Raw genomic sequence first — 15,768 nt, 5'->3', positions numbered from 1 at the left:
AGTAGCCCAAGTCTGTGGATAATTTTATCATGCAGTTTGAACAGTACTTTTTAAATCATTATGATATTATTTGACACTTACATGTCAGTAAAACAATTTTTGTTATCCTGTCCTACATTCTGCTGTGTGAGAACTGGTGTTGGGGAGTGTGGCTGTCTGGAAGAAGCCAATGAGTTACTGATGGTTTTGTTTTTATTCAGGCACTGGAGGTGCTGTCCAAGAAGGAAGTATAACTCGGGGAACTCCAGCCAGCAAAATCGCAGTGGAGAGCATTTCATCGTTGCGGGGCTCTATTACCCAGGTCAGTGTGATCACTGTAATCTCCAGCATATAGAATAGTACTAAGAAAAAGCTAGACATCCCAAGAATTTTAGTTGTTACTGCAGTGCTGTTCTGTAATTTGTTGTTCGTTATTCTTTGGTTATGAATTCAGCTCTCAATATAATAAACCTCAGGTCTGCAGACCATCTTCAGAAAGACATTCCTGCTGCATTTTAACCATAAGCCATATTATCTATAATTTAGTTCTCAAAACATCACTCATTTGCAAACGGGCAAAAGAAACTTTGAAGTTGTTATAGTCCTTAATGTCTTCCTGGCAAAATTTTTTTTTACCATGTGCTCAGATTAAATATCAAGAAGAAAACAATTAAATGCTTATTTTTGATCTTTGTGAAAAAGCATATTTATGATCTCAATATGTAAACTGCCATCCTCAAATTCAGTGTGGAACAAAGGATGCACCAGAAATAAAATATATTCTGTCTTGAAGCTAAACAGAATTCCAATTTTGATTAATGGAAGGTGTTTCTTTTCTTAGATATATATTAATATATTATATATTATTATATATTAATATTCTGCCTGGATGATGATTGCAGACTAAAACTTCCCTCTTTCCAGAATTCTCGTTTCCTTGCTTCTACTTCCTTCATGGCTACTGGCCAATCAGTGTTTTATTTAAAATATAAGTGGCCGGGTACAGACCATTGTCCCACAGCACCTCTGCTTGCTTCTAGCAAACAGAGCAAGAAGCTGTGTTAAACTCTGTTTTTGTGTGTGTATGTCTAGAATTGCTTTTCAAGCTCTCTAAGGTATTATATGGATATAGTCAACCACGTTGGCATGCCAGTCTGTAGTAGGAGGCTGCTTGTTTTGTTCCAAGCTGCTATGCCCTGAAATAACCACACAGAAACTGTATTAATTAAATCACTGCTTGGCCTATTAGCTCTAGCTTTTTATTGGCTTTTCTTTCTTTGAAAAGGTACTGGACTCTCAGGTTATACTTTTCCAAGTATTTTGTTCTTCTTTTGAGCATAAATGACTTTGGGTGCTTGTGTGTGCTTTGATGCAGGGTACCCCAGCTCTGCCCCAGGCTGGTATACCAACAGAGACTTTGGTGAAGGGGCCTGTTTCCAGGATGCCTATTGAAGAAAGCAGTCCTGAGAAGGTCAGAGAGGAAGCTACATCCAAAGGCCATGTTATTTATGAAGGCAAAAGTGGACACATCTTATCATATGATAGTAAGTACTGTTTATTCACCGATGCCAGTCTTATAATGTAGGATTGAAAACAGGGTCTGATTTTCTTACTTGCTTGCTATGGGTAAGTTAGTTTACCTTTGCAGACCTAATGTTTTCTCCCTCTGAGCTATTTTGTGAAGAATCAATTTAGACAGTTAAAAGAGTCAAAACAGTGCAGTGCACAGACGAAGTGTCTTGTATGTAACAGCTGATGTCAGTGACTGCTCATTCTTTAACCTGGGGAAAGAATCTTCATTTAACTTACAAAAGAATCTTCACTTAACTTAAGTGGAATAGCTTCTATTTTAATAGGGGGTCATACTTTTTTAAGGTTAAGAATTGTCAGGCACTTTTGGCACACACCTTTAATCCCAAAACTCAAAAAAAAGCAGAGGCAGGTGGATCTCTGTGACTTCAAGGCCTGGTCTACAGAGTGAGAGCCAGGGCTATACAGTAAAACTCTCTCAAAAAAAGAAAAGTAGCTGGGCGGTAGTGGCACATGCCTTTAATCCCAGCACTCGGGAGGCAGAGGCAGGTGGATCTCTGTGAGTTCGAGGCCAGCCTGGACTACAAGAGCTAGTTCCAGAACAGGAACCAAAAGCTACGGAGAAGCCCTGTCTCGAAAATCCAAAAAAAAAAAAAAGAAAAGAAAAGAAAAGTAATTATTAAAAAAGAAAAAAGAACTAAGTAATAGATATCTGATAATCATGAAAAGAATGTTGGGTTAAACTCTACTTAACAAAACTGCATTATGTGTCTGTTCATCCATCTGTTCCCCAACCATCTGTCTTTTCTTTAGATCTTTGAGTGTGTTTTCAAAGAATGGCTCTAATGTCTGCTGTATACACCAACCGCAGGGCTAAGTTTGAATTCTTACTTTGTAACCTTGAAATAGTGATTAGCCATGTTTTGTTTGTCTCAGATACAAAGAAATGAGCACAATGCCTGTTGTTTCATAATCCACAATAGCCTCATTTCTTATTTTAACAGACTTAGCATATTTTGATGAACATTTTACTTTGGGAAGAGGGAATGAGATTAATGTACATTGCTTAAGCTAGAAATCTGGATATCTTTCTTTTCTCTGTCCTTTCCATGTCCAACAAATCACAAAATCCTTTATATTGTTTCCTAAGGCTCTGGAATCAATCCCTTACTGTTCCTCCCTGCATCCATTGCCTTTTGTCTATACTGCTTAGGATATACTAACTTACCTGGAGTAACCATCATGCCTCCTGCTTTACCTTCTGTGACCTTAAGGGCAACTACAAGTTCCATCCCATGGTTTCATCTCTCTCAACAATCTGCTTTCGCTTATTCCTTCAGATTTTTTGATTGCCAGTTTCCCTTAGCTGTCTAAAGTTTTCTGCCTAACTCCATTCTCCACATTGGCTTTGTACCGAGCTGACGGATGTTCCTTTAAGGTAGCGTGCTCTGCATTCTTGAGATCTGAGCCTATTCCTGCTGCCTGTGCCCTTGCTTCTTCCTTTTATATTTGAAATTAGCATCTCTTACTCGTCCTTCGTTTTCAGCTGATGCATTGCTTTTTCTAGGCAGCCATTGCTAGACAGTCAAATTTCTGTACCACCATTCTCGCAGCATACCGTAATTTTCCTTTCATAATATGTATTACATTGGACAGTCAGGACTTATTATTAATTTTGTTAGGACTTTTTATTTATGTGCCTGTATTTGCACAATTCATGTGGGTTCCTGCAGAAGCCAGAACAGGGTGTCAGACGCCTGTAGCTAGAGTAGTTGTGAGCCTCATGATATAGGTGCTGGGACCAAACTCAGATCCTGTGGGAGAATAGTAAGCACTCTTACTTGTGGACCCACATTTCCAACCAGGGCATATTTTTGTACTCACTACGTTGAAAGTTTCATGAGAAAAGGGACTTAATTTGTTAACCGTATCTGGATACCTAGCCTTTGCCTGGAACACAGGAACCATTCAATTGACTTAACTGCAGTGAATAAAAGGTTTTCATGGATGTTGTCTATAGAAATATATGTTAGAAGAAGTTTTTGTTTGTTTTGTTTTGTTTGGAGTGTAGTGTCTCTCTGCAGCCCTGTCTGACCTGGAGTTCACTATGTAGATCAGTCTAATCTCAAATTCATAATGATCCATCTGCCTTTGCCTTAAGAGTGCTGGGATCAGGTTGTTTTTATAAGACTAATATTAAGCTGACCTAATTTACTGTGCATTATAGATAGGTTTAGGTCCCTGAATAATTCTTGTTTCTGTATTGTGCAGATATTAAGAATGCCCGAGAAGGTACTCGGAGTCCAAGAACAGCTCATGAAGTCAGTTTAAAAAGAAGCTATGAGTCAGTGGAAGGAAATATAAAGCAAGGGATGTCAATGAGGGAGTCTCCTGTATCAGCACCATTAGAGGGTAAAGTGTTATCCAGACGCATTTAATTTTGTGTAATAGTTTTGTGTGCTACATTGAATTTAATCTCTAGCATTTCTACCTGAAATTCATTAATATAATTTTTAATCTATATCATTGTATGAATCATGCAGCACTCCCAAATAGAAGGAAGTAAAAACTGAATGTAATGACCACAGCAGAGGTCACTATTGTAGAATTATCTCCTGATTCAGTGAATTTAATATAAAACCTGCAAGAGCCGGACGGTGGTGGCGCACGCCTTTAATCCCAGCACTCGGGAGGCAGAGGCAGGTGGATCTCTGTGAGTTCGAGGCCAGCCTGGTCTACAAAAGCTAGTTCCAGGACAGGAACCAAAAGCTATGGAGAAACCCTGTCTTGAAAAAAAAAAAAAAAAAAAAAAAAAAAAAACCTGCGAGAGTAGAGGCGGAATATAACACGTGTTTTGAGAATTTCTTTTTAATACATGAGATAAAGTGATTTATAATGAATAGAGCAGGGACATAGGTTTTACCTTTAGCTGAACTTTTCCTGAAGTATTTTTCTGTGCTTGTCTCTTCAACTGGAATTTAGAGGACTGTACATATATCCATCATTGTAAACAGACTATAAACCACTGTCCAACTTGGTGCTATTTGTGTTATGCATTCAATTTTGGATCACTGGTTTGGTTTACTTTTAAATCTTAAACTGTGTCTTAGTTAGGGTTTCTGTTGGTGTGAAGAGACACCAAGACCACAGCAATTCTTTTTTTCTTTTCTTTTTTTTTTTTTTTTTTTTTTTTTTGGTTTTTCGAGACAGGATTTTGGAGCCTGTCCTGGAACTAGCTCTTGTAGACCAGGCTGGTCTCGAACTCACAGAGATCCGCCTGCCTCTGCCTCCCAAGTGCTGGGATTAAAGGTGTGCGCCACCACTGCCCGGCGACCACAGCAATTCTTATAAATGAAAACATTTAATTGGGGGCCTGACTTTGGAGGCCATACCTATTCAAATCACCACAACCTGCCTCAGATAATTTAATCAAGATTAAGCATGCCCTAATTTTCCCAATTATATTTTGTTTTTTGGTTTTTCGAGACAGGGATTCTCTGTAGCTTTGGAGCCTGTCCTGGAACTAGCTAATGTAGACAAGGCTGGCCTCGAACTCACAGAGATCTGCCTGCCTCCGCCTCCTGAGTGCTGGGATTAAAGGTGTGCGCCACCACTTCCCAACTAATATAGTTTCTCTATTTAAAAACAACAACAACAACAACACACACACACAAAAAAAAACACGAAACAAAACATCATCTGTGGCTATAGAGATGGCTCAGGGGTTAAGATTACGTACTGCTTGCCTGCCGCGCAGTGGTGGTGCGCGCCTTTAATTCTAGCACTCGGGAAGCAGAGGCAGGTGGATCTCTATGAGTTTGAGAATAGCGTGGTCTACAAGAGCTAGTTCCAGGACAGGCTCCAAAGCTACAGAGAAACCCTGTCTCGAAAAAAAAAATCACATGTCGTTTGCCAAAACCAGTGGTTTTGAAAATAGTGTACCACTATTACACAGTGAACCCAAAGGTAGGCTTTTCAGCCAGATGGGTTAGCCACTGAGTCCTGGGTTTCTGTGTGACTCTGCCCCTCCAACCTTGGGTTTACAGACCCATTCCATGTCATGCAAGGGTTCTGAATTCAGGTTGTCATGCTCATACAGAAGGTACTTTACCCACTGAACCATCTTCCCAACCTCAGTGTGAAATTTCTTTGGATATTATTTTAAAACTCCTTATTTGGGTATGTATATTTCATTTATTTTCTCTAATTTTATAGTGTCCATATTATTTTCTTTTTCCCCAGGTATATTTCAAAGTTGACCAGTGATTTTTCAACTAAGATGCATTCAGAGTTTAGATTCCCAGGAGTAGGAGAATGGGGTTGTGAATGTTTTACCTGTTACTGATTGAGAAACTGGAACAGTGGCTTCTGTAATGTCTGCACTAGTTCATACCCTACCATCAATGGTGGTGCACTCCTTTAATCCCAGCACTCGGGATGCAGAGGCAGGTCGATCTCAGTGAGTTCAGGGCCAGGACAGTCAGGACTGTTACAGAAAGAAACTGTCTCAACACCCCCCCCCCCAATTCTTTCCTCCCTCCCCAATATATTCTCTCCAGCATTGTAATTGTTTATGGAATTCATTCTGGCAGGGGTGAGACAGATCTCAAAATAGTTTTAATTCATATTTCCCTGATGGCTTAAGGATGTTATACACTTAAAATATGTATTGGCTACTGCCGGGTGGTAGCTCATGTCTTTAGTCCTAGGAAGCAGAAGTAAGTGGATCTCTGTGAGTTCCAGGGCAACCTGGTCTACAGAGTGAATTCCTCGAGAGCTAGGGCTACATAGAGAAACCCTGTCTCAAAAAAAACAAAAAACAAAAAAACAAATACACACACTGTTATCCATATTTCCTCCTTTGAGACCACTCTGTAAGCTCTCAGCCTACTTTTTGATTATGTAGTTCAGAGTTTTCATATGTTCTACATGGTACTTTTCTTGGATCCATAGTTGGCAAAGGTTTTCTCTCATTCTGTGGGCTACCTCTTCACTTGTAATGATCCATTTTTGTCAGGTCTTGTTTGTCAATAATTGTCTTATTTAGAAAGTCCTTACCTGTGCCTGTATCTTGAATTATTTTCCTCTCTTTTTCTTCTAGCATTTTCAGTTTCAGGTCTTATGTTTTGGTTGTTGATTCATTTAGAGTTGATGTTTGTGCCAGGTTAGAGGTCATTCAGATGGTTATCCAGCTCCCTGGCGCCATTTGTTTAAGGGACTATCTTTTCTTTAATGAGTATTTTTGTCACCTTAGTCAGAAACCAGGTAACTACAGCTGTATGGATTCTTGTTTCGGCCTCTGTTTCCATCGATCCACATGTCTGTTTTTGAGCTAGTGCCATCCTGTTTGAGCATTCACCCAAAGGACTTTCTAGCCTGTTACAGAGATACTTCCTCATCCATGTATTGTTGCTCTTTTCACAATAGCAAAGAAATGGAATTAGCCCAGATGTCTATTATAGGTGAATGTGATCCATATACACAATGAAATTCTATTTGGCCACAGAAAAAATTGAAATTATGTAATTTTTAGGAAGACATGGAACTTCAAAATATCACATTTCTTCTATTTGTTTTTGTTTTTTTTGAGACAGGGTTTTCTGTGTATTTTTGGCTGTCCTGGAACTCACTCTGTAGACCAGACTGGCCTCAAACTCATAGAGATCTACCTGCCTCTTCCTCCTGAGTGCTGGGATTAAAGACATAAGCTACCATGCCCCGGCTAAATTTTTATATATGTGTATTTGTGTAGGAGTGAAGGAAATAAGTACTAGCACATAAGAAAAAGGGCCTATAAGAAAAAGGGGGAAATTATTTTTAAATAAAAAATTACCCTATAATTAAATCTCAGTAAATGTTATCTATGCTATTTTTAAAACCTAAAATGTAATGATTAGTTAAATTAACATTGACATTTATAATCTTATTTTAAAGTTTTGATTATGCTGTTCAAATTTACTTCTTGTTATAGTTCTCCTCTGATTAGCAAGGTTTCTGAAAATGCCCAGATATTCTGGGTTAGTTAATTACCTTAAAAGGGGGACTTCGTGGGGTTTCACTTTCTGCTGTGGCTTCTCATATAGAAACGAAAAAGGGAGAAGAGGTGATGGGATAAAACAATAACAAAAAAGGCAGGTTCTCCCTCTATCCCTGGCTGGTCTTGAACTAACTATGTTGCCCATGCTGGCCTTATATTCAAACATCATAGCCTGTCTTTGTCTTCTGAGTGCAGGGATTAAAGGTATACTCCACCATGCCCAGCCAAATTTTATTTTTATTTTGATGTCTTTGATTTTTTATTAGTTTTCATTATGTAAATTTAAATCATTTGTTTGTTTTGTTGTTGTTTGAGGCAGGGTCTCTGAGGCTGTCTTGGAATATGCTGTCTGGACCAGACTGACCTCAAACTCACAAAGATCCTTCTGTATCTGTCTCCCTAGGGTTGGGATAAAGAGTGTATAGTACCACATCCAGCCTACATCTTCTGATTTTTTTTAATTGAAATATTTTATATTTAGCTTTAAACATATTTTGGGACACAGGTAGGGTGTGGACAGGCCTTGGCTGCCTTCAAACTCCTTGAATTATTTTCTTGACTTCACTCCACAAGTGCTAGAATCATAGGCGTGAACTACCAAATCAAACTGAAGTTTCTTTTTGTTTTAAAGTAAACTTTATTGTGTTTCTTGATCACTTTGTATTTGGGAAAATGTTCTATGTGAATTATGATGTTATGGGACAATAGAGGTGGCTTAGAAGCTAAGGGCACTGACTGCTGTTGAAGAGGGCACAAGCCTGTATATGGTGTGCATATGTGGAGATCAGAAGGCAATTTGCAGGAATTAGTTCTCCTCTTCCACCAAAAGGAGCTTGGGTATTGACTTTATGTCATCAGCCTTGACTGCCAGGCATCTCACCAGTTCTTTGTGATAGTTTCTAAATTGTGTACGATTTTGAAATGACATCCCTTCTATCACAGAGGTTTTTATCAAAATTATATTCTCTATAGACAATATTCAGTATTATGAGTTAACTATATTATGTCTAATAACTGGATTTCTCTACTGTTTTGCAAGGTCTGATATGCCGAGCATTGCCCAGAGGGAGCCCTCATTCTGACCTCAAAGAAAGGACTGTGCTCTCTGGTTCCATAATGCAGGGTACATTGTGTTTTGCCTTTTTATTATACACCGATTCACTGGCTAGGTAGTTTAATATTAATTTTACAGAATATTAAACCTACTTTTCAAGATATTTTACCCTTTGAAATATTAAATGTTAAACCCTGATCTTCACTTTTTTCTTAGCTACATCATTTAACAGAATGTTTTAGTTGCTAGATCTTTTAATATCAACACATCTTTATAAGAACCATTCTGAAATTATAATGAATGATACATTGTTATATTTTGAGTAATCCTTAAAACATAATGACTGATGAATGCCTACTTGAGGGTCTATGGCAGAAGTTCAGTGGCAGGGCTGTGCAGCCATCAACATTATTTTAACAAGTATGTCTCCCGAACTCCTCCTAAAGGCACACCAAGAGCAACGACTGATAGCTTTGAAGACGGCCTTAAATACCCCAAACAGATTAAAAGGGAAAGCCCTCCTATCCGAGCATTTGAAGGCGCCATTACCAAAGGAAAACCATATGATGGCATCACTACTATCAAAGAAATGGGGCGTTCTATTCATGAGATTCCACGACAAGATATTCTAACTCAGGAAAGCCGAAAAACTCCAGAAGTGGTCCAGAGCACAAGGCCAATAATTGAGGGTTCCATTTCCCAGGTAAATAGTTCATAGCTCTTTCTGTCAGCAATTCTACTTAAGACTGACATTTATGAAGCACTTTAAAAAATATGACTTAGGCCGGGCGGTGGTGGCGCACGCCTTTAATCCCAGCACTCGGGAGGCAGAGGCAGGCGGATCTCTGTGAGTTCGAGACCAGCCTGGTCTACAAGAGCTAGTTCCAGGACAGGCTCCAAAAAACCACAGAGAAACCCTGTCTCGAAAAACCAAAAAAAAAAAAAAAAAAAAAAAAAATATGACTTAGTAGTTCTTATGTCAAACTTCTTGGTAGTAAATCTTTTATATACATATTACCAGTTTTTCTTGTATACATAGTTTAAAGTGAATAATTCAGGAGTGTGTATAATTGCCATGAGCCAGACATACACCTGAGAGGGAACAGTATCTAGGTAATTCTGCTATCTGTAATGTTTGTTTCATTCCCCTTAGGGCACGCCAATAAAATATGACAACAACTCAGGTCAATCAGCTATCAAACATAATGTGAAGTCCTTAATCACAGGGCCTAGCAAACTACCCCGTGGAATGCTGGAAATTGTACCAGAGAACATAAAAATAGTAGAACGGGGAAAATATGAGGATGTGAAAGCCGGTGAGCCTGTGCGTCCCCGGCACACGTCAGTGGTGAGCTCTGGCCCCTCCGTTCTCAGGTCTACACTTCATGAAGCTCCCAAAGCACAGCTGAGCCCGGGAATCTATGATGACACCAGTGCTCGCAGGACCCCTGTGAGTTACCAAAGCACCATATCCAGAGGCTCACCCATGATGAGCAGAACTTCCGATGGTATGACTTTTGTTGAAACATTTTTTTTTACCTTTTACAAATTGAAAAATACCAAATAATTTGCTCTAGATTAGATCCACAGGTTTTAGGACTAGGGCAAATTCAGTCAATAAAATACTTACACTGACAAGTTGAGTTCAGGGGTGGGGTGTGGGGAGGCTGAGCATAGTGATTATAATTCCAGCACTGGGGAGGTGGAAATGTATTCTCTGGGGCTCAATATGTATATTTGGAGATCTTAATTGTTAGGCCGGTGGTTCTTAACCTGTGGGTTATGACCCCTTAGGTCACATATCAAATATATTTACATTACAATTCATAACAGTAGCAAAATTACACTTATGAATTAGCAATAAAATAATCTATGGTTGGGGTCACCACAGTTTGAAGAACTGTATTAAGGGTGGCAGCATTAGGAAGGTTGTGAACTACTGTGTTAGGTCTTGGCTGGATGGTGAAGAAGTAAGGAATGTTTTGGGGAGGCACAGCAGGCAGAGGAAGGAGATCCTACTTGAGGGAAAAGTCTTGAAATCAGGGAGGCTAAACCAGCAAGATTTTATTTTGATAGGGAGATTTGTTTGGTTATGGACACATTTGTACCAGTAGAATTTTAGTTAATAGCTTTATGGTAGCTGGGTGTGCTGGCCCACACCTACAGTCCCATCACTTGGGAGGCAAGGAAGAGGCAGAAGCAAATTTGAGGGCTACAAAGTGAGAGACTGAAAAACAAAACAGCAGCACTAATGATACTTGTATAATATCATTTGTATATTTAATATCAGTGAATTATTCCCTTCAAAATGTATAAAGCATGTGGAGTTTAATCTCCAGTAGTGCAGAAATAAAAGAGTAAAGATATTAAATACGACTGAAGAGTAGGTTCTGCTGTTAAGAGCACTGGTTACTCTTCCAGAAGTCCCAGGTTCAGTTCCCAGCACCCACATGGCACTTAACAGCCACCTGCAACTCCAGTCCTGGTGATCGGACACTTTCTTCTGGCTTCCAAGGACACTGCATACACATGGGGCATAGATATACTACAGGGCAAAATGCCAGCGTACATTTTTTTTTTTAAAGGAAAAGAATTTAAGAGAAATTAAGTCACATGGCTAATGTGGTACACTTTATGATACATAGAAATCTCCACAGTGAGGGTGGTGCAGAGTATAGAGATGTGGTAGGTGTGCAGGAACCAGTCTAATCACAGTGGTGAGTAGGAGCTGGGCAAATGGATATGTATAAGGTAAAGAATCACTGAAGCGCAGACTGAAGAGATAAAATGAGGCTAACTTATGGTTGACAGGTAGCAGGGAGGTTAGGAAACATAAGGAGGGAAGAAATTGAGATTTGCTACATGTGGGGCCCAAATAGGTCTGTTTTGTTTGAGAATTTATGTATTAGTATCATGCAAGATACATGATCATTTACAGTGGGATTTAGAGAAGATTATTGAACTTCATGATCTTCATAATTTTAAATATGAGGTTGTTTAGAATTATTGCTGTGCTCCAAAACGTCACAGTGGTCTCTAGGTTTCAAGGCTACTATTAGTTCTTAATCTTGAACTTATTAAAAGATACAGAGTGAAGTTTTCTCAAAGATTTGTGGCATTGGTGGTTTGTTATTGCTGTTACAGTTTCTTCCAGCAAGTCTACCAGTCATGAAAGGAAATCGACTCTGACCCCAACCCAGAGAGAAAGTATACCAGCCAAGTCTCCGGTGCCTGGGGTGGATCCTGTCTTGAGCCACAGCCCATTTGATCCCCATCATAGGAGTAGTGCTGCAGGAGAGGTTTATCGGAGCCACCTTCCCACGCACTTGGATCCAGCCATGCCCTTTCACAGGGCTTTGGATCCTGGTAAGCTCAATATTTAATGACAATTTACAGCACAGAAATACGGTATCAACATGACTGTATGTTAATTACAGCAGTTCTGACTACAGGTCAGTGCCTTTTCTTACTACTGACTAAATCTCACCATTGTTTCTCTGTTATGAAAGAAACTCCCCAGGCTTATTAGCTTTGGTTTTTGTTTTTTAATGAAGCCATAGTTTAAAAGACAATTAAGTGACAAAACCATCTTAGAAAGCTGGGTATTGTGTTGGGAAGCAGAGGCAGGTGGATTTCTGTTAGTTCAAGGGTAGTCTAGTCTTGGGTTATATCCTGGTTCTTACAGCAATTTTTATTACCAGGTTGTCGTTTTAAGGCAGAGAAGCCAGGCAAGTAAGATGGGTTCTAAGGTAAAGGACCTTGCTTGTCACCAACCTATGTCACCCACACAATGAAAGGGGAAATAAACTCTCACAGGTTGTCCTCTGTGAGATGCAAATATGCATACCTGCACATAAACCTCTGTTCACACAAAGTAAACAAGAAAATTTAATGCAGAAATGCCGGAGGTTACTTATCTTTTGTGATAGCTAGGAACCTATGGGAATATTTTATCTGAAAGCTCTGCTGTTGCCAAATTGTTACTTGAACCTAACCCTGATACAGAGATCACAGACCAACTTATAATGGTTCGTTCCACGTAAGCTTTTGACTTAGCAATGGTGTGAGAGCAAAACCTAGTCAGCAGAAACTTTACTTTTAATTGTAAACTGGGATCCTTTTGGGGGCTAGTAGTATGTAGTAATGCCTTTCGTGATGCTGAGTGCAGCGGTGAGCCACAGCCCCTCAATAATGAATAGAAACAGTTTATGGGTACAGTGTAAGTTGTGGGCTTATATATTTAACGCGCTTCCACAAGCCTGTTGTGATTTGCAGACCACCTGTGTTTACGCAAATGTCTCCCAGAGGAAATGTGTTTCAGCAGTCACACTTAACTGACTTGGAGTTCTGGATAAAAGTTTAATTAATGGTCTAGAAAACATATCAGTGGTTTTCGCTTTCTTTAGGAGAACATGTACATATGAATGGTTCCCTTAACTTTCAGACAAAACTTTTTATATTTGCTCAATGTCTATCATAGAACTTTAATAGTACTTTCATCTTATTGTCTTATTTTTCCATCTGAGCTAGCTTATAAATGGTTTTTAGAATAAGGACATTATCTCTTACTTTTTATGACTTCATTGCATTCTGTCTCATGCTTTTATGCAAAGGCTAAGAAACAACAACTCCTTTACCGAATCTTGTTGCTGTAGCTGTTTGTTTTGTCCATGGTAAAGCAACAGTAACTTGAGAAATACTGGGTAGCTCTTAAAACCTAGTACAGTTTTCAACTGGCCCTTTATAGAAAAAGTTTGCCATCCTTTTTCTTTCAAACACATGCATTACTGAATGGTTGTATATAATCATTTTTACCTCTAGAAAAATAAAATTCCTATTCTAGAAATTCTTTTCATATGCACTCCCACTGTTGTGTTTTCAAAAAGTCCTTTAATTTTCAACCACAACTCTTGTGTAACTCAGTGAGAACTTAATAGAGTTTCATGATAATAATTGAAAACAAAACTGCTTCGGAAATGTTCAGAATCTGCCCTTCCCTTTTCCCCTTACATCTCAGGAGTTAATGAGTTAGGTTTACAGGACATGGTGGCACATACCTTTAATCCCAGCACTCAGATGGATCTCTAAGTTCAAGGCCAGCCTGGTCTACAAAGTGAGGTCGAGGACAAGCCAGGGCTACACAGAGACTCCCCCCTCAATAAATAAATAAAAGGAAGAAGGCGTTAGACTTCATGTCCCTCCTGGAGTGGAGTGGAAGTGGCTCCTGCACCAGCACAGCCGGCAGTGCTTCCTCGCTGTGCCTAGGGACAGTGTTCAGCAGCTGATCTCACACACTCAGTGCCATTTTTTTCTTTCTCTCACTCAGCAGCTGCTGCTTACCTGTTTCAGAGACAGCTTTCACCAACCCCAGGATACCCAAGTCAGTACCAGCTTTATGCAATGGAGAACACCAGACAGACAATCCTAAATGATTACATTACCTCACAGCAGATGCAGGTGAATTTGCGCCCTGATGTCGCCCGGGGACTGTCCCCACGAGAGCAGCCACTGGGTCTCCCTTATCCAGCTACGAGAGGTATATAGAATTTTTTCATATTTTCCAATAATTAATAAATACTTGCTAAATGAATGAAAGATATAAAAGGAGCTAATACTTGTCTCTATAGACTTTTGCCCTGAAAGCAGATAAAGTAATATTTTGAGATGAGTTGAACAGTAAACATTAAAGTACTAAGCCTATAATTGTGAAGTGTTTAAAGTTCGTGTTTTTTTTTTTTTTAATACGTCCATGCCTGAGGTTATTTGCGGTTATTGTGTTATCAGTACTTTCATATCCTCCTTTAGGTCGTAAGCAATGATAATTTTTTAAACATTTTTATTTTTGTCGAATGCAAATTATCATTGTTACTATAAAGAGACAAAATGAAAAAACACGTATGCTGCTGGAGTTAGGTGTCAGTTTGTGGTAATGCCTAACATACGCTGTATTTGTCTTTTTGCATAGGAATCATTGATCTGACAAATATGCCTCCAACAATTCTAGTGCCTCATGCAGGAGGAGCGAGCACTCCTCCCATGGACAGAATCACCTACATCCCTGGCACGCAGATTACTTTCCCTCCTAGGCCATACAATGCTGCATCTTTGTCTCCAGGTGAGATGCTCTAAGCAAGGGTTCCAGAAAATAAGTCAAGGATTTTTATAGGGAGAGTATATTTAAAATAATGCCGTCTATTTCTTAGACAAAATTGCTTAAAATTTATACATCTCTAACAAGACCAAGACAGTTGAGTTTTTCTGGTATAGCTTGCAGAGGAATTCTGAGCATCTTTCTCCCATTCTGCTCTTCATTTAACATATACATGTACTCGATGCTCCACAAATACCCTAAATACTTAGACTTTGCTCCATCTGCTATCTGAGACTCTTAAACTTAATACAAACTTAATACATCCGTATTTGAAGCTGGTTGACTCTTTTTGGTTATTTACAGATTTGTCTTTTACAGGACACCCAACACATCTTACAGCAGCCACAAGTGCTGACAGGGATCGAGAGCGGGAAAGAGAGAAGGAGCGGGAACGCGAGCGGGAACGAGAACGTGAGCGGGAACGGGAACGTGAACGTGAACGTGAGAGGCTCTCTGCTGCTTCTGCTGATCTCTACCTACGACCAGGTTAGTAAGAAGCTTTGCCCTTTCCTTAGGCTACAGGTCTTGGTGATTTCCTGTGAGGCATTATGCTTAATTTTTCTATGTAGGCAAACAAACATGGAAAAACCAGTATGTGTAATTTACATGCAAAAGTGCTATAGAAAGGGACTTTCCATGATGAAAGTGCCATTTCGACTAGTCCTAAGCAACACGGGTCTTCAGTTGCTCATGAAAATACAGACCAGTCTTTAGTTTAAAGGGGGAATTGAGAAATATGTTTAGAAGGAGATGTGGCGTCTTGAATACAGTGCTTACATTCTGTTTAGGAGGTCAGTCATGTGATCAGTAACCTGAAATGTGTTAGAACTCTGAAATTGTCTCAGGAATTCGTGTGTGTGCCAATGGTGGTGTGAAACATTCAGACACAGAGAATGGCCAGAAAGAAACTGCTGAGGAGAACATAGAAGCAGAATCAAAGGAGCCGGCAGTAACTTAATGGGTTAAAAAATAAGATTGAGCTGCAAATTAAAGCACAACTGAGCTCAACCTGATGGA

The 15,768-nt window shown here is 39.4% G+C and overlaps 2 protein-coding genes across 24 annotated transcripts in view; one reads left to right on the top strand and one right to left on the bottom strand.

Moving 5' to 3' along the window:
* Positions 1-15,768, bottom strand: part of Ttc19 (tetratricopeptide repeat domain 19) — a 73,179-nt gene that overhangs the window by 543 nt on the left and 56,868 nt on the right. The window lies entirely within an intron of this gene.
* Ncor1 (nuclear receptor corepressor 1) overlaps positions 1-15,768 on the top strand; it is a 157,509-nt gene that overhangs the window by 118,614 nt on the left and 23,127 nt on the right. For 20 of the 23 annotated variants that reach the window (XM_057775703.1, XM_057775702.1, XM_057775724.1 and 17 more), the window contains 10 exons: positions 201-301; positions 1,355-1,523; positions 3,781-3,921; positions 8,586-8,669; positions 9,047-9,303; positions 9,754-10,108; positions 11,745-11,966; positions 13,927-14,136; positions 14,566-14,715; positions 15,070-15,237. In XM_057775703.1, coding sequence (XP_057631686.1) covers positions 201-301; positions 1,355-1,523; positions 3,781-3,921; positions 8,586-8,669; positions 9,047-9,303; positions 9,754-10,108; positions 11,745-11,966; positions 13,927-14,136; positions 14,566-14,715; positions 15,070-15,237 — 1,857 coding nt within the window. The remainder of the gene's footprint in view (positions 1-200; positions 302-1,354; positions 1,524-3,780; positions 3,922-8,585; positions 8,670-9,046; positions 9,304-9,753; positions 10,109-11,744; positions 11,967-13,926; positions 14,137-14,565; positions 14,716-15,069; positions 15,238-15,768) is intronic. The other 3 variants (XM_057775717.1, XM_057775705.1, XM_057775713.1) reach the window with 2 other exon arrangements.

This window comes from Chionomys nivalis, chromosome 7 (genome assembly GCF_950005125.1).
Source record: "Chionomys nivalis chromosome 7, mChiNiv1.1, whole genome shotgun sequence".
NCBI lineage: Eukaryota > Metazoa > Chordata > Mammalia > Rodentia > Cricetidae > Chionomys > Chionomys nivalis.
The sequence above is the reverse complement of the archived record's forward strand: the minus strand, read 5'-3'. Positions and strand labels throughout refer to the sequence as shown.